The sequence below is a fragment of the Natrix helvetica genome, assembly GCF_964273705.1.
Source record: "Natrix helvetica genome assembly, chromosome: 1".
Lineage (NCBI taxonomy): Eukaryota > Metazoa > Chordata > Lepidosauria > Squamata > Natricidae > Natrix > Natrix helvetica.
This window is the reverse complement of record NC_138548.1, coordinates 191866817-191890707: the sequence shown is the minus strand read 5'-3', so window position 1 is coordinate 191890707 and position 23891 is coordinate 191866817. Positions and strand designations below refer to the sequence as shown.

Genomic DNA, 23891 nt, shown 5'->3' with positions numbered 1-23891 from the left:
TTTTATTGCGCAGGTCACAGATTCTTACTTAACTTTCACTTCTGTTCTTTTGTTCACCTGCCAAGGGAGGTAGGCACAGAACTCTGCCAAGATGTAATTAATTCAGTTAGCAAGTTTGTATTTTTACTTTCTTTTATATTAAAATGTTTTTTTAGATCATGCCTCAGGGTTTATTTTTGCTTATTCAAGAAGTATACTTCGAGGAGAAGCCACTGTAGGAAGTTATAGAATAGAATATTTATTTCTAAGCCGCACCCTCTCCCGAAGGACTCGGGGCGGCGTACAATAAAATAAATAAAATACAAAGTACAATACAATACAATACAAATCTGGACAGGACATACATATAACAAGGACGTATATAAAACGTATACAAGGAGGAGGTAGGCTGATAGCTAAAAAAAAAACAATTAAACAATTAAACAATTAAAACAATTAAAAAGTCACAATATTTAAAAACCCCAATAAATAAATTCTATTGAATTACATTAATAAAAAACCCGTCAGGAGCGATATAGTTGGATCATGGTTGAGCCAGGCCAGCTACTTGGAATAGGTGGGTCTTGAGCTTAACTCTGAAGGAACGGAGGTCGGACGTCGTCCTAATATCCGGAGGGAGGTCATTCCACAGGGCTGGGCCCGCCACAGAGAAGGCTCTACTCCTAGGCGCCGCCCCTCGACACTGTCTGGTGGACGGCACCTGGAGGAGTCCCTCTCTGTGCGAGCGAATTGGTCGCAGGGATGTATGGGGCAGAATACGATCCCGCAAGTAACTAGGTCCTGAGCCCGCAAGTAACTAGGTCCTGAGCCAGTTATCACCTAGCCCTCTCCCAGAAAAATGAAATATCCTAGGAAATATTGATAAGGCAGAATATTATATTTTCCTGAATGTGAAAAAAGAGAGAAACACATTTTAAACACAAAGTAAATTCCTCCAGCTTCCTGCTATCCTCACTTTATCAATGGGCCATTAAGAAGGCCAAGCTAGTCCACTTTACATAATAAAGAGTTCTCCCCTTCAGCTCCAGGGGGATGGGTGTAGAGTTCTGGCAGTGACAATGAAGGCATGATAATATAAGCCTTTACTCAACTGACCACATGGCATCTGAACTCAATCAAATCTGAATTCAAAACTCAGTCTAGAGGGTTGCCCTTGCACGGGCCCATGGGAGCCTGGCAACCAATCAGAATACATTTCTTACACAGGAACAGGAAACAGATAGGTGGGGCAGAACAGATTATAAAAAGCCCTGCAAGCCCTTCTTCACTCCTTCCTTTTGCCTTCTCTTCTTCTCCACCAACATTGAAGCATGTGATCACCTTTTCTGTTCAGGACTCAAGCCATGCGGTCCTGTCCACCATTAAAACCATCTTTCCAAGCAGCCTCCATGTCTCCAGTGTCTTTTTCCCCACTTGGAGCCGAACCCAGAAGGACATTTCTTCCAACACTACGATCCATCATCATTAATTACAAAGGTTTAAATTATATCCTTGTCATGGCAACAGAGGTTGGTTGTTTATTTTATGGCTTTCTCCTTGTTTCATTACTTTGAAGATAAGCATAATAGGCTAATTAGACAGGATGATTTATAACAACTGAGGAACGTTTAAATCATTCCTAACATGCTGAAGAAAAAGAGAAAGAAAACAGGAGCACATTCCGATGGCTCCCCCACTCTGATGGAGAAGCGAAAAGCATTTTACGCTGGCTTCCAAGCTTTCAAATGACGATAGCTTCAGCAACCAGGCTGGATGGAGAACTTACTGTGGGAGAAAGATCTCAACAAGATTGGACTGTTCCAGGAGATGACAATCTACGACTGAGGTAAGTAGAGTATCTTCCTAATTATGCATACTCCCAAAATCTTATTGAGTTTGAAACACTCGGTGCCAGGCCAAAGCTCTCGCAGCCACAGAAATTTCACTCTCACACACAAGGAGATATGTATGATTCTCTCCGCACCTCTGAGCAAGCTATAAAGCTATCATAATCAAATAGAATTCTTTGAAAATGAGCTATTTCAAGCCAAAAGGGCTTATTCCATGCTCAAGTCAGAGAAGAGGGTTTCCCACGCTTTTCAAATTTCTGAAAACACCACTTTGCCTTCCTCTCCAAAGCCTAAGACACACCCCTGGAGGACATTGTGTCAGGCAAATCAGAACAGAGAGATGTGCACACGTCACAATTGCCACGTGATCTCTTTTGTTCTCCAATTCCACATGCCACACAGGCAGAAATATTACAGCCAAAAGATGTAACCACAGCACTATCTCCTGGCAGAAATAATTTACTAAAGAGAGCAGATTACTCATATATTCAGGCTGCAATGCAACAAATGTCTCCACAGGCCCAATTTTCAGCACACCTTGGTGGTGCACGTGCCTTCTCAGATGGACAATACTTAATGCAGCAAAGGCAGATACCTGCCCCCCAAGCAAGCCATGTTAATTTTGCTGCCCAAGCATCAGCTCCAGCTGCAACACAACAACCACAGATTCAATTACAGCACTCCCTGGTGCAACAACCAGCATTTTTACCTGCACAGCAAGTTTTTCAAACGCACATCCCTCATGTTTGCTCATGTCTGAGTTCCATGGTTCGAAATTGAAACCTGGTGATCAAATTGGTGGACATTTGACCAAACTGAAAGGAATGAGAAAAGAATTGAGAGAAAGAGGCCATTTTATTGATGATGTTCAAATGATCAGGATTATCATTAACTCATTGAATTATGAATGGAAAGATGCCATTGCAAAGATTAACCATGTGCCTATTGCTCAATGAACAGTTGATAATGTCTGCAGGCTCTTAATTGAAGAGGAAGCTATCAAATTAGCCACACCACATTTGCAACGGCCACCCACATCAAGAGCTCCAGCAAGACGTCCCTTCTGAGGAAGAACCTACGCTCCAAGGATGCCAAGATGCTACATCTGTAACCCTATGGGACATGACACCCGGGATTGTCCCCAACGAGTTCCAGCTCCCGTCACATACCAGCCCAGAGGAACAGACTCCAGAGGCAGAGGTGGAAGACAAGGTCGTCGTGGTCCAAGGTGTGATGCACAAGCTCCACTCATCACATTGGCCTTAACCAACAATCCATAACCTGATCCAAAGTATGACAGACGGTTTTTGTGGACTTTGGATAGTGGCGCAGCATTACACGTCACCTACAGAAAGGAACTTTTCACAAAGATGCACGATCCAGAATCTGATCTAAGTGAACTGTATTCTTTCTCCAATCATCCTTGTAAGGTCATGGGAAGAGGAACTATTTATGTTGAAGAGCTCGATACTTTCATCCCTGATGTTTATTACATACCTTCAGCAACCAGAAATTTGCTTAGTCAAAGTCACTTGTCTAGAATGTTAAAGTACCAGGTTCACCACCTCGAGAAAGCAAGTTACATAGTTAAAAATGGAGATATTGTTGCTGAAACCATGCTAATTGGTGGTGTTTATTACATAAAGCCAAAGCCTAAACCGCAAGCACAGGCAAGTATACAAACTCTAAAAGAGGAGAGCACAGGCCCAGAGAGAGTTGCCTCAGAGAGAGAGATCCTGTAGCTACTCCAAAGGCTCCTAAAGCCAACAAACAGAAAATAAGGAAGCAGGTTGCTCAGAGCAAGTTTGAGGTTCCTCATAAAACTGTTAATGTTGAAAATTCACTAACTGGTAAACCTTTGCATTCCAGGTGTATCCACAAGTGGCATAGAAGATTGGGGCATGCTAGTTTCCATGTTCTTAGGAAAATGCCAGAGTTCGCAAAAGGTTTGTATCTAAAGGGGTGTAAGGTGTTTTTGGATTGTGCAGTTTGCAGGAAAGCTAAATCCAAAGCAGCGGCCATTTCCAAACAGGCTACACCCCTGTCAACACGCATTTTTGATTTGGTACACACTGACATAGTAGGTCCTTTTCCACCAACAATTGGTGGTAGAAAGTATTTTCTAACAACTGTTGATATTCACTCTAGATATGGATTTGTATATCCTATGAGAGAAATTTGAAACCTTTCAGATCTTTAAAGACTTTGCAGCATTTGTTTCTACCCAATACCAAGTTTGCATCGCCAGAATCCAGAGTGACTGTGGTGCCGAATTCATGTCTCAGCGTTTCCAGGACTTGATCTGCTCCGTACACACTGGCTCATAACGGAGTCGCAGAACCAAGACAAGGGCTTCTACAAACCATGATGCGTTGTCTCCTAGAAGACGCCAATCTCAGTAACATATACTGGGGTGAAGCTATCAAATATGCAAATTACATTGTCAACCATACTTGGAGCAGTGTAATAAATCAAACTCCCTTCTTCATGATGTATGGCTACAAGCCTGATCTCAAGAACCTCCACATTTTTGGTTCATACGCTATGGTGAACATTCCCTTAGCTCAAAGAAGAAAAGGAGGTCCAGCAGCAAAGAGACAGATTTATGGGTATTGATGATAATTCAAAATGGAGCAAATTTATTGACCCTAAACATGTAATTGTGATTTCCCAATCTGCTAATTTTGAGGAAGATATTGACTGGTCCAGGATTCATTCCAATTATCCTGGAGTTTATTTTCCTAGAGATGATGCTGCAGATGCCACGCAGCCTGATGACCAAGATTCACAGGCAGATATTCCATCTACCAGTTCTTCACAACCTGATGTTCCGTGTTCGTGAGCCGCAGATGCTGATGCTAGCGACGAATGTGAGGACGAGGACGAAGAAGAAGAATGGACTGTTGTTCTGAGATGTTCCAAGAGGGTCATAAAAGGGATACCTCCACGGAGATATTCATGGCAACTGACAAAAACACCCTTGTCTTTGATTTGCAATGTTACACTTCCTCCTGATACATTTACACAAATCAAGCAGCTTCCTGATTCAGAGCAACAGAAATGGTATCAGGCAATGCAGGATGAAATGGACAGTTTAAAGAAACTTAATGTATTTACACCTGCAAAACCTCCAGCAAACAAAAAAGTCATTGGCACTCGATGGGTCTACAGAATCAAGAAGAAACCAAATGGTGAGTCTTTATACAAAGTCAGACTTGTAGCTCAAGGTTTCGCTCAACGTTATCCTGAGGACTACACAAACACCTACTCACCAACAGTCAGAACTGAAAGTGTAAAAATTGCTTTAACCACTGCAAGTATTCTTGGTTTAAAGGTTTTCCAGTTTGATGTGGACACGGCTTATCTACATGCTGACCTAGATGAAGAGATCTATGTGAGAGGCCCTCCAGGATTCCGACAGCAAGAAGGGGATACCTGGTTCCTAAACAAAAGTCTTTATGGTCTGAAACAGTCAGGTTTAATGTGGTACTTATGTCTTACTGACAAACTAAGTTCAATGGGCTTTATTAAGTCCGAAAATGATGAGTGCGTGTTTACAAAAAGATCTAACAATGCATATGAGATCATTCTTGTTTATGTTGATGATATTGTTTGTATTGGTCAAAATAAGAAAATGAGTGAGATTTTTGCTAAAGGTTTGCAGAGATACTTCACATTGAAATCTTTAGGTCATATTAGCACTTACTTAGGTGTTCAGATTGACAAAACACAGAAGGGGTTTAGTCTTTCACAAGAGGAGAAAATTGACCTCATTCTGCATCATGAAAGATGCTAACACAACAAAGACACCCATGCAAACAGATTTTCACAACTTAACACATGAACCAAGTCCTGAGTTCGAAGATCAAACACTATATCGTTCAGTCATTGGGTCACTGTTGTACATTAGTAGTTGGACCAGACCCGACATTGCACTTAGTGTTAATCTCTTCTCACGACACATAGGTAAGGCAAAACAATTTCATTGGACATGTGTTAAGAAGTTATTGAAATACCTGAAACACACTAAACACGTGAAGTTATTGCTAGAACCAACACATACTGATTATGCAGAATTATGTTGTTATGCAGATTCTGATTGGGCAAGTGATAAGAAATCACACAAAAGTACTTCAGGTTACATGATGTTCCTAAATGGATGTCCTGTTTACTGGCAAGTGAGAAAACAGAATTTTGTTTCTTGCTCATCTACTGAAGCTGAATATGCTTGTGTTTCAGATGCATGTAATTCTCTAACATGGTTTGATGCTTTGATCGCAGATACCTGGACACGTCCCATTCGACCAATCACCGTGATGGAAGATAGTGAATCGGTGGTTTATATTTCTAAGTCACATTTCACAGGTTCTAGGTCCAGACACATTGACATTCGTTATCAAAACACAAAGCAATTAGTTAAACAAGGTTTTGTTAAATTGCAATATGTATCTACACATGATCAAATTGCTGACATGCTCAACAAACTGCTTCCAACAGCTCAACACGAGTATCTGCGGAAGAAGATGTGCCTTATTTGATGTAATCAGCTCAACTAGCAAAAGAAGGGGTGTCACTGTGTTAATTGGTTTGCATGCTGTGTTTGAGATTTATTGTGCATGTCACAGTTCTTATCTGCAATGTTTTATTGCGCAGGTCACACATTCTTACTTAACTTTCACTTCTGTTCTTTTGTTCGCCTGCCAAGGGAGGTAGGCACAGAACTCTGCCAAAATGTAATTAATTCAGTTAGCAAGTTTGTATTTTTACTTTCTTTTATATTAAAATGTTTTTTATTAGATCATGCCTCGGGTTTATTTTTGCTTATTCAAGAATTATACTTTGAAGAGAAGCCACGATCCATCATCATTAATTACAAAGGTTTAAATTATATCCTTGTCACTGAGCTCTCCTGATGTCAGGCCTGTAGTTATGTTTCTTTTAGGAACTTTGGCCTGCCACACTTTCTATTATTTTCCTATGCTGTTTCATTAGTGTAGCAATTGGGAGGGGGGAATAGAAAGGAGTAGATTTGTGGAATGTGTGGTTGTCATTCTTTCTAGAAGCCAAGGTCATCTTTTGCCTCAGCACCTCGACACCTAACCAGAAGCAGAGGGGTGGAGATGCCAGCGTGGAAAAAGAAGATTGGACCATGTGATGGATTTATGGGTGTGGGCATAAGATCATGAACTTTCAACTGCATGGAATCCCAGGAAGCTCATAGAATTGGGTTTTCACAGATGTGCCAACTTGTCTGCATGATATTTGGAACGCTGATACCTGATTTGTCTTCCTAAGAGGAGAGGACAAATCAGCCTAGCAGCTTTCTTATATTTTCATGATTATATACTTACGTCTAACAAGATTCAAGGGCCAACCATGGCTAGTTGAGTTTGGATCCACCCCCCCATCCCTAACTTTGTGGATTAATGTGTTTAGACTTTGATATTGAACCATTTATGGGTATTTTACCAATAAGATAATGGGAATATGTGGAATTGTAGCAAAAGGAAGGTGAACACTTCAGGTTCTGGTGAGCTGTGGCTTGCACTCATTGTGCCTTTGTTTTCTCTGGCACCTGAGGCAACACACTGATATCCAATGCCTTTCCAGATTCCAAGGCTGGAAGCAGCTTAATAAGTCAGTTATGGTATTTATTATTTTTTAATAGTTTTTAAAAAGCTGATTTGTCTCCTGTCTGACCACGGGTCATTAAAGCAAGGGAAACTGCGCATCTCACCTAGTCTATCCAAGTGAATCCCCAGGGGAAAAAGTTTGCATTTCCCAAGTGTGGAAGGAATAACCTGTTTTCCTGCTGGTGGACATAACTGAGAGCTATAGCAAAAGAACTGTTAATGCCCAATAACATCAATATGGAACCTGAGTGGAAATATTAATAGAAATGTGGCGAATGCTAATAGAATCCTGGCTTCCTGGAACTAATGACTAGTGATTCTCCTTTGATTTAGTAGATTTTGATAGGAACTTGTGTGGAAAAATTACAGCCACTTCCGGAATAGTTCTCACACTATTGTAAACTATACAACAATGAACATTTGTTACATTTTTCCTGTTGATCACTACAGAAGTTATGCAAAATCCTTCTTGGTCACAGTTGCCATTTACTCTGAGAGTCAAAGGAGTTGAGAGTCAAAGAAGGCTCCTAATTCTTGGTTCACATATTGCTGAAATCTAGTGTTCACCCAGCCCTCTCCCAGAAAAATGAAATATCCTAGGAAATATTGAAAAGGCAGAATATTATATTTTCCTGGATGTGAAAAACACAGATGAAGATGGAAGAATCTTAATGGTGGAAATTACGGATAATGCAAGGAAAATACTTTTAATTGCAATCTATGCACCTAATGAAAAACAGGATGAATTTTATTAAAAACTCCACAAGAAAATTTTTGGCTTTAAAGGGGTTTTGAATTTGAGCTCAAAGGCTGCCTGGAAAGAAGGTGAGTACCTCTAAATTTTAATTCTCTAAAATTTAATTTAAAGCATGGCAAAGCATAGAAATGTGTGTATGCCTGCATGTGTGTGAGTGAGTGATGAAATCTTTCTCCCAATCACAGCTGGATCTTGGTTCCTCTGTGTGTTTTACCAAGAGAGCCTGGAAAGTATTAGGGTCAGTATTAGGGCACAGGATCTTCTGTTAGGGAAAGGAGAGTGTGTGTGAAAATGGATGGAAAAGTGAATGAAAATGTGATGTTGCTGCTGCTTTTGTCCTGTGAAAGCAAAAAAGCAAAGGCCCATGGTGTATGGAAAAGAGTAGAGGTGCCTGGTACTAACTGCAGAGGGGCAGAGGTCCTCAAGGATTACTTTTTTGATCCTCAAAACCCAGGTGATTCCCTGAGAGGAGGGGCCGAATACTTTGTGGGGGAATCGAAGTCCTTCCCAGAATCTTTTTTTTCTGAAACTTACGGTGGGTGGCACCTGGCTAGGCCAAAGTGAGCCCTGCATGTAAAGGGTCATGGGAAGCATTAGCTCGTGGGTAGCCAGAAGTGCCCTCAGAGATTTCCTTAGATGCCAAGATTTTGGCTGACATGAGTAAAAAGAGAGCAAGGAAATTGTGTGAGAAATGGGCTTTGCTGAAAGTTGATACAGGAAAACTAATTTGAATAAAGGTACTTAAAAGAAATGGGAAAATGTTGGGGTTTCTTTTTTTTCTCTTGTCTGTTTGTCTCTTTCTCTGCCTTCTATGCAACCACGTGGTTTTGTTTGTTAAGATTTGTGCCTTCCTTAATTTAACAGATTTGTGCTGGGAATGACTAGGATGCGTAAACCGCCCCTTATTTTCTTCTTGTCCTTGTGTAAACGTGTGTCTAAGTCTTTGTGCACTTCAAGGTAATTGTAACTAAGATGTCTCCAATCCAAAAGACAAGAATTTTAAATTGTTCAAAGAAAGAAAAGAATAAACTGGCAGAAATTGCCTTCGCTCAGTTGTTGGGTCTAGAAAACTAAGTGAAGGTGGGGGGAGTCTTTACTTTGTGTCTGTTTGGCCAGCAGAAACAAAGAGAAGTTTTTTTCCTTCCTTCCTTCCCTATACCTTAAAATAACAACCCAGGAAATGTTTTAAGTTCATTTGCAAGAAAAGTTTCATCATTGCATTTATTGTGTGTTTAAATGATTTTACCTGTTCATTTCTTTCCTGAAGCATGTGAATCCAGACCCCATTTCTCATCTGTGATATCCCCATAATGTTTATCTGTTTAGTAACTGATGGTTTTATTTTTTCAAACTCTGCATGCAAGCTATCTACTCCCCCATGCCCCTCCCTTATCTTTAATCCTCCAACAATGCCTTTTCTGTGGGGGAGGGAAAGACATGTTCTCATGTCTTTCAGTCCTAGAAGATTGTACTCTTTAGGTGAGTATAGATTTTTTTTCCTTTTGGCGGGAGGAGGAGAGTGTTGCCTTGTGTGTGCATGTATGAGATGAAGGAAATTCCTACTAGAGCTTTGCCTTCAATCTGAGTAAAAGCCCTTTGCACATCTATCTGGCCAACCTACTCTCTTGGTCCTAAAGTAGAAACCTGGCCTCCAGAAGGCAGTTTTGATTTAGATTTTGTCAACAAATTTGCTGATTTTCTGGCCACCATCAGATGAATCAAGAGTCCCACCCAGATGCAAATGATGTGTTAATGAAAGACTCCATACAGCTGGATCTTTAAAAATATGCCAGCGCTGCTAGGAGGTCCAACCTAGAACCCTGGCTGAATGCAAACAATGTGTGGACAAAACATCTCTATACATTGTCTCTATACATCCTGATCTTTAAAAATATGCCCGCGCTTGCTGGGAGATCAAGATAGAAGAGTTTGGATCTTTAAAAATTAGCCAGCCGCTGGCAGATGCAAATTAGAAACAAACACCCCAGGGCAGAGACAGGTATTAACAATCTAGTGCTTAAGGAGATAGAACAACAGGCGTAACTCCAAGCAAAAGTAAGAAATTTAGCAGGTAATAAAAAGATGAAGCCTGTCTGACTGGGAAGACTTAGGTAATTGGACTTAATTTGATGTAATGTCTGTTAAAAAATTCTTAGGTGTGCATCTACACTAATAACATGTAGAATTGAATGGCATTGAATTGATTGTGATATGTTTGACCAGCTAGCAAAATAAATAAGCTTCTCAGTTTGGGCTTGTAGCTGTGGGGAACGGGAGTGTAGTTAGGATTTAAACTGCTCTCTGAGTTTTCCCATGCTTGGAGAGTGAGCCACATGTTCCCCAAGGAAAGAAAATTGAAGATTTAAAGGGAGAGGACCTCCCCCAGGCCTGAAAGTGTTGTTCCATGGTATTTGTGCATGCATATGTGTGTGTGTGTGATCATTTCCAGACCTGGAGGGAAGTTGAGATCCCTTAATAATAGAAAATGGAGCTCATTGGCTTATGTACAGCTCCCTGAAATAATTGTAATAACTGCTTTGCATGAAGAAAGAATGAAATGGGATTTTTGTATGTGAAATTAATGACTCCAGTACAAATGTGAGTATGTTGATGGTAGAAGTTGGTATGAATGTACTTTGATTCCATTTCATATAAAGAAACAGTAAGTTGCAAGGTTGTTTAATGGTATGTGTGTGTATGTATGCATGTTACCATTTCCAAATGTGAAGGGAGGGTGAGATCCTCTAATAATAGTACAAAATGGTTATCATTGGCTTGTAAAAAAGCTCCCTGAAATACTTATAATGATTGGTTGGCATGAGCAAGCGTGAAGGTCTGATTGGAGTATGAATGTGAGTATGTGTCCCTGATGCCCCATGGAGTGATAAGTGAAGGGATCCAGAGACCTGTGATTGCCTGCGTGAATCCCCCCCCCCTCTTCCTTCTGGGTCATTCTTTGGAGGGAAGCAGGAAAGGCAGGGAGAATGAGTGTCTGCTCATTTTTACCATGAGTGTGTGTATGAAATGCCCCCAGTGATAGCTGTGAATGCCTCTGGGCATCCCCCCCTCCTTCTTTCCCTCCTTCCTTTTGGGTCATTAAAGGGGGCTGAAGTTTTTCTGCTCACTTTAACCATTTTCTCTCTCTCTCTCTTCTGAGAAATTTAAAGTAAATGGGTGATCTGCTCCTGCACCTTTACCTTTCACTGTTGTGATTTTTCATCTGCATATAAAACTTATGCAGTTACATTTCTTTGTCTGCTCTGAATACAATTTTGATTTTTTTCTTCTGGAAATTTTTGAGATTTTAAATGCTTAATTAAACCTATAAAAATGATTTTGAGATATTTTGCTTACATTTGTAAATGTTTTAACATACTTAATAAGAATTTGCTTCCATCTGAATGGAATCTGATATTTTGGAGTGTTGACTCAAAGTACCTCCATTTTTAATTGCAATTTTTTAAAAAGCTGTTCTTCTTCCCTCCCTCTTTTACGCCTGAGTGCATTTTTAAATACGTATGAGTCAAGGTGCTCCACCCTATGATATTTTGTTTGTTTGTTTGCAACAAGTTATTGTCCCTTTTGGAAATTTACTCATTTTACCGGGAAAAAAACGTGTTTCAATCATAGAGGCAGTGGGAATGTCATGTTCCATGAAATTTACATTGTCTGCTTATTGAAATAATGTTTGGATTTCCACACTTGGACAGAATGGGGGAAATTCCACAACATGAGACTAAAGATATGTCTGTAAAGAACTGTATACTTGGCCTCTCCTCTTCTTCACCTCAGAAACAAAGGACTGCTAGCTCAAACCATAACTCTCGAATTTGCTGGTGGTGATTGCCTCCTGATAAAACCTGACATGAGGAAAAAACTTAGCCAAGCCTGGGACAGACTACCAAGACTGACTGACCACTCTTACCAGCAAGCCAAACCTAATGCCATCCAGCAGACATGAAAAAGGACCTTGAGATGAAGTAAAGACCAAAAGACTTCAATTCCCAAAAGATAGCTGTAAAGACTACGGGGGAGGGTGGAAATTGATTGTAAAGTTTTCTTTCTTTGCCTCCTTCACAGAAATTTATTGTAAGGTTTTCTTTCCTGTCTCATTTATATTGTAATCAGTTTAATGTATTCATGTAAGAATTGTATTATATGTATGTATGTAAGACCTTAGATTTTTGTCTAGTGGGAGGGAAATTTTCTCCAAAATGTCTGTATTTTCTGTATTGTAGAAGCAGCTACAGAGAGAGAGAGAGAGAGGGAGAGAGAGAGGGGGGAGGAGAGAGAGAGAGAGAGAGAGAGAGAGAGAGAGAGAGAGAGAGAGAGAGAGAGAGAGAGAGAGAGAGAGAGAGAGAGAGAGAGAGAGAGAACCTAGTCAGAATTAAACTGAAACTATCTCCTTGATTTACCTCCACACAAAGCTTCTCTTAGGTTGATTTTTGCCCTGACAGAAAAGCCTAAGCAGTGATATCTCCCTGTTAAGGCAATTCCCCCACTTGAAGAGTAGCAGAAAGGATCTTCAAAACATGAGCCCTGAATAAGAGCTAGGGCAGGTTCAAGAACCATCCCTTCAAAATGGGCAGCGTGTAACTTAAAAGAAAAGCATGGCTGCGAAGAATTTTGGGATTTCTGCTTGCTTGAAACCTGTCTGGAAGCTCACAGAAAGTGATATCTGATACTAATTGGCATGGAAAATTGGATATTGTAAATTTCTTTCCAGAAATTGTGCCCTGGCTGCTAGACCTTCATGGTTGAAAGCTCTCTGGGAGCCACTGAAGGGATCCTTCTGCTGTCTCTCTCAATGCCTTTCCATCACAAAAATTAAGTCTCCCTGATCTGACCAATTTTTATCTTTTGTCAAGAACCTTGAAAAAAAAAAGGAGGGATTATGGAAAGTTATCACCCAGCCCTCTCCCAGAAAAATGAAATATCCTAGGAAATATTGAAAAGGCAGAATATTATATTTTCCTGGATGTGAAAAAGGGAGAAACACATTTTAAACACAAAGTAAATTCCTGCAGCTTCCTGCCCATCCCCATTTTGTCAATGGGCCATTAAGAAGGCCAAGTTAGTCCACTTTACAAAATAAAGAGTTCTCCCCATCAGCTCCAGGGAGATGGGATTAAGGCATGATAATATTGGCACTTTACTCAACTGACCACATGGCATCTGAGAATTCAACCAAACCTGGACTCAGCCTAGAGAGTTGCCCCTGCATGGGCCCATGTGAGTCTGACAACCAATCAGAATACATTACTTACACAGGAACAGGAAACAGAGAGGTGGGACTGAACAGGTTATAAAAAGCCTAGCAAGCCCTCCCTCGCCCCTTCTCTTCTTCTCCACCAACATTGAAGCATGTGATCACCTTTTCTGTTCAGGACTCAAGCCATGTGGTCATCTCCACCATTAAAACCATCTTTCCAAGCAGCCTCCATGTCTCCAGTGTCTTTTTTCCCACTTGGAGCTGAACCCAGGACATTTCTTTCAACACTAGCTTGTAGCATTTTGGGCCCAACCTTGCTAGCATATGTATCTGACCTTCTAAAGAATAGTCACAGTTGATTTCCTTTAGAATTGACTGATTTGATCTACTTGCAATCTAAGGGACTCTCAATAATCTTCTCCAACACAACAGTTCAAAAGCATACATTATTTGGCACCCAGTCTTCCTTAGGGTCCAGTTCTCAGAGCAAACATTACTACTGGGAAAACCATAACTTTGATTATACAGACCTCTGTCAGCAAGGAGATGTCTCTGCTTTTTAAAATGCTGTCTAGGTTTGCCATAGCTTTCCTCCCAAGGGCAAGCAGCTTTTAATTGCATGGCTGCAGTCACCATCTGCAGTGTGTCAGTCCAGAAACTGCCAGCTGCGAGAGAGCCATCCCAGAGCTGCCATTCGGGGAGGGGAGAATCCATCATCACCACGTGAGCCATCAGCCAAGGAGCGAAATGGCTGGAGCATGAGTGAATGCCAAGCCATTGCTCCGTTGGGCTATGCGCTGTTGGGAATGTTTTGCTTTCTTTTGCTTCTTTGCTGGTTGGTCACTTTGTTCTTGGTTTCATGCTTTCAAGGATAAACACTTCAAACTGAACTGTGTTGTCTGAGGTTTCTTGATGCTGAACTACTGAACGTGACAGTAAGTCAGCAAAATGTAAGTCATATGAATATCACCCTTATTTAATTATACAGATATGTTAAAACCACTTTATATTATTGGTCTGACTTTTTTGGTTCTAATAATTTTACATCCATCAATTAATATCTGCAATTCAAAGGAATTTAAACTTTGAATTTAAACACACACACACACACACAGACACACCTGCTTCCCAGCTCTGTTCTCCACTGTGCATGCAGGGCAAGAAAAGTAGTCTGTGGGACGACAGTAAAAAAATAGTTCAGATCTTTCAACTTATGAAAAAAAAAGATTTCATGAAGTTGGAAAGTCTGAACTATTTTTTTTACTGTAGTGCCACAGACTACCGGTACTTTTCTTGCCCTGCATGTGGCGGCAGAGAATGGAGCTGGAAAGGAGGTTAGTGAAGGGATGTGGTTGTCCTGGGGGGAGGGGGCTCTTTTCACTAAGTGTAAACGTGTGTATGTGTGTGTGTGTGCGTGTGTGTGTGTGTTGGGGACCGGAGCTGTTCCCGAGTCTTCTCACTGTCCTGAAATACACAGTGATCACCATTATCTTTCACCAGTTGCTCCACTCCCCACCACGTGTACACACATACACACATACACACATTTATACTGAGTGAAAAAGACTTGGAAAAGCACAGGAATCAAGAGACTTTATCTCTCTCTTCAGTATTAATGGTATTTGCACTGCGTCAAAGGGAGGAAGGGCTGCAGCTGGACACCATCAGCCCCGCATATGCTCGCCACCTCTTGTCCTGGCCACACCCATCCCTCCAGGGTTATTTTTGGGATAAAGCTTATATTAGGCCCACCCAAAAAAAAATCAGGCCAGGGCTTATGTTCAGGTCTTATTTTTGGGGAAACATAGTAGATAGTAAAGAATGAAAGTGAGGTTTGGAATCCTTGGTGCTCTCCAAACCTCACTTTCATTCTTTATCTCTTAAACATTAGTCAGCAGTGTGCTGCAGCAGCAGCCAAAAAAGCTAATACACTTCTTGGTTGTATAAACAGAGGCATAGAATCAAAATCACATGACGCTTTATAAAGCCTTAGTAAGACCACACCTGGAATACTGCATCCAGTTTTGGTCACCACATTACAAAAAAGATTTTGAAACTTTGGAAAAAGTGCAAAGAAGAGTAACTAAGATGACTAAAAGCTTGGAGACTAAAACATATGAAGAACGGTTGCAGGATTTGGGTTTGGCTAGTCTAGATAAAAGACGATTAGGGGGGGACATGATAACAGTATTCCAGTATTTGAGAGGCTGGCACAAAGAGGAGATAGTCAATTTATTTTCCACCATAGGGCAGGGCAAGAAACAATGGATGGAAAATAACCAAGGAGAAAAGCAACCTGGAATTCTCTTCTTCCTAAAAGTGAGGACAATTAACTAGTGGAATAGCTAGCTTTCAGAAGTTGTGAGTACTTCATCATTAGAGGTTTTTAAGAAGACACTGGACAGTCACTTGTCTAAAATAGTATAGGTCAGGATCTCCTGCTTCAGCAGGGAGTTGGACTGGAAGACCTCTAAGGTCCCTCCTGGCCCGATTCTGATTCTGTGTATTCCCAGTTGGCTCCCACAGTCTCATTTTGCAAGAGGTCTCAGGCTCCTCTTTAGGAACTCCTAAAGGTGCTTTTCAAAATGCAGCTACACTTTCTTGGTTTTTTTCCTTGAAAATGTTTCACTCTCATCCAAGAAACTTCTTCAGTTCTGACTGAATGGTGGAAAATAGAAGGATTTATATTATTTGCAGTCATTTAGTCATTCTAAAGGTTGGTTGTTACCTCTCTGAGAGTTGTTGAGGTCACTTAAGCCACCTCATGGTTTGCTAAATCAGAGTACAAGTGGTTGTGGAACCTTCTTGGGACTGCTGAAAGAATGCATTGTAGATAGGAGAAAGATGGTGTGGTATCCCTGCTACTCTGTTGAGAGAGGGCTGTTCAATTTTAACATACATAGAAGGTGCTTTGAAAAGCATCTTTTGGACAACCATGACCTGGATGATTGAGAATCTCCATAGACATTCTTTTGGAAGAGTTTTGGTCTTAGTGCTCTCTTCCATGTCTTGAAAAATTATCCCTTTCCTCCCTGTCTTGAAAGTATTTTTTACTGTCCCTTTCCTCTCTGCCTTCCTTTCCTCCCCACCTTGAAAGTGACTTTTACTCCCTGGTTTCTTGTCCTTTGGTCACCTGGCCACAATATGTTGTGTGTCACTGGCCATTCTGTGCCACTGCAATTTCTGCACTACTGCCACCATTAGCCTCCAGTTCTTTCAACGCCTGCCTCTGCGATATCATTACCAGCTGCTGGTCAGTTGGACGTCAGTTGTTCCAAGCCTCCATCACTCAGCACCATGTTTGTTGTTGGGCTGGTTGCCTGCACACATCCTAGGCAGTCACGGGATTTCTGAACTGCTGGGCTGGAGTTGCTGGGCTGCCTTTCAGATGGATTGCTGGATAGCTAGCTGTTTTCCTTTCAACATACAGCCAATCACACACACCACCATTTGTCACTGTTTTGCTGGCATTAACCTCCTTCCCTTTACTTTTTGCTCTCATTTTCTCTAATCTTCCTTCTTTTTCTTTTTTGCCTCTTCTCCTCCACCCTTCCTGCTCTTACTTATTTTAATAACTTTTTCTCCCCACAATGCAGTGGTGCCCTCACCATTATCGCCATCTTCAGGAATCTCTTTAGCATGAAATAAGACTTTTTATGATGGACTGATTAAAAATTAGAAAAAAAAGAAAGTCAGTAAATGTGCAATTTTCTGAATGGAAGGAAATTAAGAAGTGGAATGTTTTGAGGATCTGTGCTGAGACTTAGCTTGACTTAGGGTTTAAAGTGAACTGATCAGGTTTGTTGATGTTATTCAGCAATTTAGGATGGTAGAATGAAAAGTAATTTTGAACAACTCCAAAATGATCTTGCCACTCCCATATTCTTATGTAAATGAATGACTAGCACTCTCTTTATCTACATTTTCAAAAACATGTAGCTATTTGGCTGGTTATTTGAAACAACATTTTGTTACAAGACCAAACTTGCTGACTTGAAAAATGTTGTTGCTCTGTTTACATTTGAAAAACTGTTGTAGATTATGATGGTAAAAAGACAAGATGATGAAACTTGGAGGAAATTGTGGTTACCAGAATGAAAAAGCCATGAGGTCATATGCACAATAAAAATATGCTTAGAAAATATTTATCAATGTAAAATTACAAATGGAAAAAATTGCTTTTTTGTGATTCTAAATATATCTGATTGGGATGAGAAATAACCTGATTTAGCTACTGTATGCAAGCAATCATGTTAACTATAGGGATGATGATCTATCATTTATTTATTGGACTATCATCTATCATTCATCTCCCTCCCCCCTCTCTATAATCTCAAAACTGATTCTGGAGTGGAATGTGGAAATGATTTAGTAACATGTTTATGGAGATTCTCAATCATCCAAGTCATGGTTGTCCCAAAGGTGCTTTTCTTGTTTCTCAACCAAGAAGCAGTCAGAACTGAAGTTCAGAACTGAATTGAAGAAGTTTTTGGATGAGAAGCAAAATGTTTTCAAAGAAAAAAAACTAAAAAAATTGAGTTGTCATTTGGAAAAGCACCTTGGGACTGCTTTAGCAATATAAATCTAAATATAAATTTAGAATAGGGGTGTCAAATGCAAGGCCGGTGGGCCAGATCTGGCCTGTGGGGTGCTTTGATCTGGCCCACGGGGCCGGTCTGGAAATAGCAAAGGACCCCGGTGGTGCCTCTGCTAGCAAAAATGGGCCATGTGTGGGGTGCCCCCTCCAACTGTTTTTGGCCTCCAGAGTGATCCAGGAGGCCTTCCAGGCTCAAAACAGGGCCTCTGGAGTTGTCCCGGAAACAACTCAGAAAGTTATAGAAGGGAGGAAAAGTAAATATTTTACCTTTCAAGCATTTAGGATTCTGCTACTATAGCCTATGTCAATAATTTATAGTTCTAGTCTTCCTATGGAGTCAGTCTCTTGATGTGGTCTCTCTCTGTCATAAGATTATCAGGTAAATATTAAAACAATACTTACAGAAATTTATACCTCCCTATTTTTATAAGTTTATAAAACCATGTTTGTGGAGGTGTCTTCCTGTGTCACGCCCACCATAGCCAGCCCCCCACCCAGCCCTCCAAGATCAAACCCAATTCTGATGTGGCCCTCAATGAAATTGAGTTTGACACCCATGATGTAGAGCATTATAGATCAAGTTCAGCTCTTTATGTTCATTAATAATAAATCATTTACTTTTTACATAGCATTTACAAATATTAGTTTATAGTACTATTTTGTAGTTAGGATCACTTTAGTATCTGAATCAATGTGACCATCTCAAAATCATGCTTTGGCACCTTTGTGAAAAATGCCTTTAACTATGATTTTTGAGGCCATACTCAAATTAAAGTTAAAGCTTTAATAAGTAATTATTGTAACATTAATAAACTGGAACTAATTCAATTAATATGACACTTCCTTTCCAGTGGCCACCAGTGGAATGAATACCTCTTGCATAATTTAAATAGTGAGATGGGCAGTGCCTAAATTGATAAATAAAAAATAAATAAATAAAAATACTAATTCCTCTTCCTTTGTAAGATTGTTGTATCCTAAAGTGACTTCATCAGCATCAACCACATTTCAGAATATCTGCATTGTTCATACTGTCAATTATTTAACTTGGGCCTTCATACATTTTCATATATTTCACTTTATATTATTAATACTGCAAAATGGTGAATATGATTGAAACTTCTAAAATATCATGCTACCTTCTCATGAAGACTCCCTATCATTGCCATTCTGAGAAAGGAAAAAGGATACAGATAAGGTATGCAATTTTAAACATGCTATAAAATAAGGTTTTTTAAGTGCAACTTACGTTGAAAATGCATTATTTTGATTTTCACAGCGTATTCCTTTGCAGCGATCAGGTTCATTTGTTTCATAATAAAAATATAGCTGGTTAAGTCCATTTGCAAAAGCTAGCAGTACAAGACAGTAGATGAACAGAAATTTTAAAATATCCAGTAGCATTCTTCCAAGAGAGATCTGCAGTGGTCCCAAGTGAGAATTTGCAGTGAATAATGATATTAAACGCAAAGAACTAAAAATATTTGCAATAGCAAACAGGGCCTCTGCAACCAGTGTTGGATGCCACATATCCCAGCTCTGTCTTGCAAGCAGCCCACTGTACTGTAAACAAAATGAGAGAATATTAACAAGTCTTTCTCTATTGTAGCAGACCTTTAAATGACACTTTTATTTTTTAATAAATTCAAGAATATGCCCAAAATAAAGCTCGCTCATTCATTCATTCATTCATTCATTCATTCATTCATTCATTCATTCATTCATTCATTCATTCATTCATTCATTCATATGTTAGTGTCGCATCTTTCAGCCAACTCTGGGCAGCTTCCAAACAAAGATTTTTTAAAAAATCATTTAAAACCTATTAAACACAACTGTAGTTAAAACATAAAAAATTAAAAACAAAAAAACTGTTGCCAATTCATGCTAACACAATAATCTAATCTCCTAACTCTTGGGAGAAAAAATAGGTTTCTAAGATTTTTTGGGATGTTAAATGGGTGGATGCCTATGATTTTCTGAGGGCAAAATATTCTACAAGGCAGTGGCTGCCCTGGAAATGGAATACTTCCTAGCTTTCATTAAATGGCAATATTTGGGGAAAGAACCAGTAATGTGATCACCCCATCTGGCCTGATATCACAGATAGATAGGGAAAGGTAGTCCTGCAGGTAACCCATCCTGTGACATCACTTTAAAGATGGTGATCAGCACTTTGAATTGCACGTAGAAAGAAACCGGAAATCAGCACAACTCACACAACAGAAATGTTACATGGGGCAAACCTGGGGGACTTAATTTGCATGATGCTGCATTCTGGACTAATTGAAGTTTTTGGGTGGCCTACAAGGGCAGTCCCATGTAAAATCCATTGCAGTAATCCAGACAGGAGGTGACAAAGATATGGGTGACCACAGTGGTATGATTCAACTAGTTCGCATCACTTCAGTTGAACCGGTTGTTAAATTGCTGGCTGGCCCTGCCCTTGTTGGCCTCGCACAACTTGGCTGGTGCCTTAGAGTCACATCGCGCAGAGTTCGGCAAACCAGCAAATGCCACCACTGGGTGGCCCCGCCCACCCCTCCTAGTCATGCTTTATCTTGCTTTGCTTGCCTTGGCCTGTACCTAGAGTCATGCCTGAGGCATAGCTGCTGCTGTTCTCTGGTTCCCTTGCTTGCCTCGACAACGCGACCCAGGTGATCTCTGCCTGGTGAGTCTTCCTTCGCTTCTCGCCCAGCTACCTCCCATGTGGTCCCAGCAGCCCAGCTTGCCTGCCTGCCTTCCCTGCGGCCTCCCATGTGGTCCAGCTACCTGCCTGTCTGGTGAGCCTTCCTTTGCTTGTTTGCTGGCATGAACGGCCTGTTACAGGGCCTTCCTAGGACTCCCTCGGCCTGTTACAGGCTGAAATGGAGGGTCCCTGGGCCTGATCCACCCTCCCCACCTCATTTCCCATGGCTTTACTGTACTTTCTTTTCAAAGAGCTGCAGAAGAGGCTGAGCTACGTGGCAGAGAAGCCAAAGTCTTTTATTCAGAAGCCAGTGAAGTTGTAAGAACCTGAGATGTAAGGAAAACAGCTTTCCCTATCTGAATAAAAGACTTCGGCTTCTCTGCCATGAGGGCCTGAAGGCTTAGTTTTTACCCAGTCTGGTCAGGCTTAGTTTGGGCCTAGTCTGCTTTCTGCTGATTGGCAAGTTCGAATGAGCATGGCAGCCAATCAACAAAGGCCTTGCAGTTCAGCTCAATGAGACAAAGGAAGCTATCTCCCCTTTCATTGGCTGCTGCTGTTGCAGCCTCAATCCCTGAAGCAGGAAGCTTCTGCTTTCAGATCTAGGCCTGCTTGCCACATGGTCCCAGCTGAAGTGTTTTACTCAGAAGCTGGTGAAAATGTTTTCCTTAGATTTCACATTCTTACAGCTTCATCATCATCTGAATAAAACACTTTGGCTCAGTGGTGGGTTTCAATTTTTTTTAGAACCTATTCTGTAGGTGTGGCCTGTTTTGTGGGAGTGGCTCAGCAGTCATGTGACCGGGTGGGAGTGGCTTGGTGGGCATGTGATAGGTGGGCAAGGCGAAGTTGGAAAATGTGGTGAAACTCACTTAACAATGCTCTTGCTTAGCAACCAAAATTTTGGGCTCAATTGTGATAAGTTTTCTTTCTTTCTTTCTTTCTTTCTTTCTTTCTTTCTTTCTTTCTTTCTTTCTTTCTTTCTTTCTTTCTTTCTTTCTTTCTTTCTTTCTTTTTTCTTCCTTCCTTCCTTCCTTCCTTCTTGTGTCTCTCTCCCCCACTTATTTTCTTTCTTTCTCTTCCTTCCTTCCTTCTTATCTCTCTCTCTCTCTAACTTTATTTCTTTCTCTTTCTCATTATTTTTTTCTTTCTCTCTTTCTCTCTCTCTCTCTGTCACACACACACACACACACCATTTCCCTCATGTCTGCCACTGACAGCTCTCAAAGAGAAGGAAGGACTCCTGCCTTGGGAAGGGGTTGGACTAGATTACCTTTATGTTCCCTTTGCATGCTCCTAGGTCTACTCTACACATATATGTTCTGCTCTGTGCCAATTGAAACTGTTTTGCATTTGTGTGTGAGGGGATGTTCTTTTCCAATTTTTAATTTTTTATAATTTAATTACTTAAAACACACTCTAATATACATTTAGATAGCAAATGTAACAACATTTCAACCATACAGTAAACAAAGGACTAAAAATTGAAATATGAATTTGGAGAGCAATTTCTCTCTAGATATAAAGCTAAATTCTTTCTTCAAAAACATCTACCACAAATTAATGCTCTTTTAAGGAGTATTAAGATTTCCCTTGAATAGGTATTTTCACGGTAGGTAGCTGGCTACAGCAGACAAACAAAACAAATCCTTCCCATGATCAAGGTCAGACATGGGTCAACCATTCATAGAATATTGCAAGCCCTCTTAAAGGCAGGAAGTGGATGATAGCTGGTTTCCCTGTCTACTATTCCTTAAGGAAAATATATATTTCCCTTTTTCTTTTCCTCAAGTAAAAGACAAATCTGGAAGGATAAAATTCTTGCATGTTTACAATGGTTGATATACACCTGTAACAATATAATAGATAGCATAATGGAAAAAAACTATGGGAACTGATTTTTATAGCAATCAAACCTCTCATGACCTACTTATCTATCCAAATAGATATAATATTAATAAAATAATGTGCTTTAATTTATGGATAGTGGGAGGGAAATAGTAATCTTAACTCTTTATGGCAATGTATATTATGTCTATTATCAATCTAAATATATATTTGGTTATACCAAGTAGACATATAAAAATAACCTCCTGCTAGTTCTCATATTCCTGGTGACATTGAGCCAACTGAATGATTTATAGCTTCTTTTGAAAAGAGTCTCCTCAGAACTGGGCACCCTGTTTTCCATCTTTTGAAAATATTCCACTTATAGTGGAAAAAAAGTGCAATGAAGAGGTCAAACAGAAGGGAAGGCCTTAACTCACATTGTGAAACTAAAAAAACACAGAGAGACACACATAAATATTTTCTATACTTTATTGAAAGTGAATATTAAACTGAGTTGTAATATTTTTTAGAACTGTTTTCTTTTTAATTAAACATTAAAATGGTAGAGTTAACTCTAATTTAATTTTCATTTGATTGTTAGAAAACACCTTGAGTATTCTGACGAGGTAGGGCAGAGTATAAATAAAAATGAATAAATAATCCTGGTTCCTACCAACTAAAAGCATATTTTGGTATTGTTTAAGTGATGAAAAAGATGAATAGTTTTAAATAAATGAATAAATTACTTTTTTAAAAGGCAGGTTTTCACACACATATTTAGGCTCACCACTGAAATTGGGAATGAGAGTCTGTGGCTCCACGTCTCTCGATCTTCTTCCCCGCCTTGGTTCTGCGGGCGAGAGGTGCTGCTGCAAAGGTGGCGCAGCGGTGGCGGTGGCAGGGGAGTCGGGGCACTGCCCACCGAGCAGCGTGACCCACAGCTAACCCAAGAGCAGTAGCTGCCACTGTCGCCTGCTGCCCCGCCGTGGCTTGCTACCACTCAGGCCGGAGGCTGGGCACGCAGAGGGGGCGTGGCAACAGTGAGGGCAGCCGAGCGGGGGCAGCGCTTTGGTGGGTGAAGAAGAGCTGAGCTGAGGGGGGGGAAAGCTCTGCCAGGCGGGGGAGCGGGGTGGGCTGCTCCATGGCGGGAGCCTTTTATTATTATTTTCTCTTCCCCTCAAGAGAGTCATGCCGACAGCAGCGGCAGCAGGAGGAGCAACAGCCTAGTGTGCGCTCCCGATCTGGCCTGCCTGAGGAACAGGAGGGGAGTTTGGCTGTTTAAAAAGCCCCGCGTGGAATTCCACTCCTGTTCCTTCTTTTGCTGCTTGAACAGCCACGCGGGGCGTG

The 23891-nt window shown here is 40.6% G+C and overlaps 1 protein-coding gene across 6 annotated transcripts in view; it reads right to left on the bottom strand.

The window, feature by feature from the left end:
* The window catches only part of TRPC4 (transient receptor potential cation channel subfamily C member 4), a 363414-nt gene that overhangs the window by 157206 nt on the left and 182317 nt on the right, over positions 1 to 23891 (bottom strand). For all 6 annotated transcript variants that reach the window (XM_081936901.1, XM_081936899.1, XM_081936897.1 and 3 more), the window contains one exon: positions 19278 to 19591. In XM_081936901.1, the coding sequence (XP_081793027.1) occupies positions 19278 to 19591 (314 nt within the window). The remainder of the gene's footprint in view (positions 1 to 19277; positions 19592 to 23891) is intronic.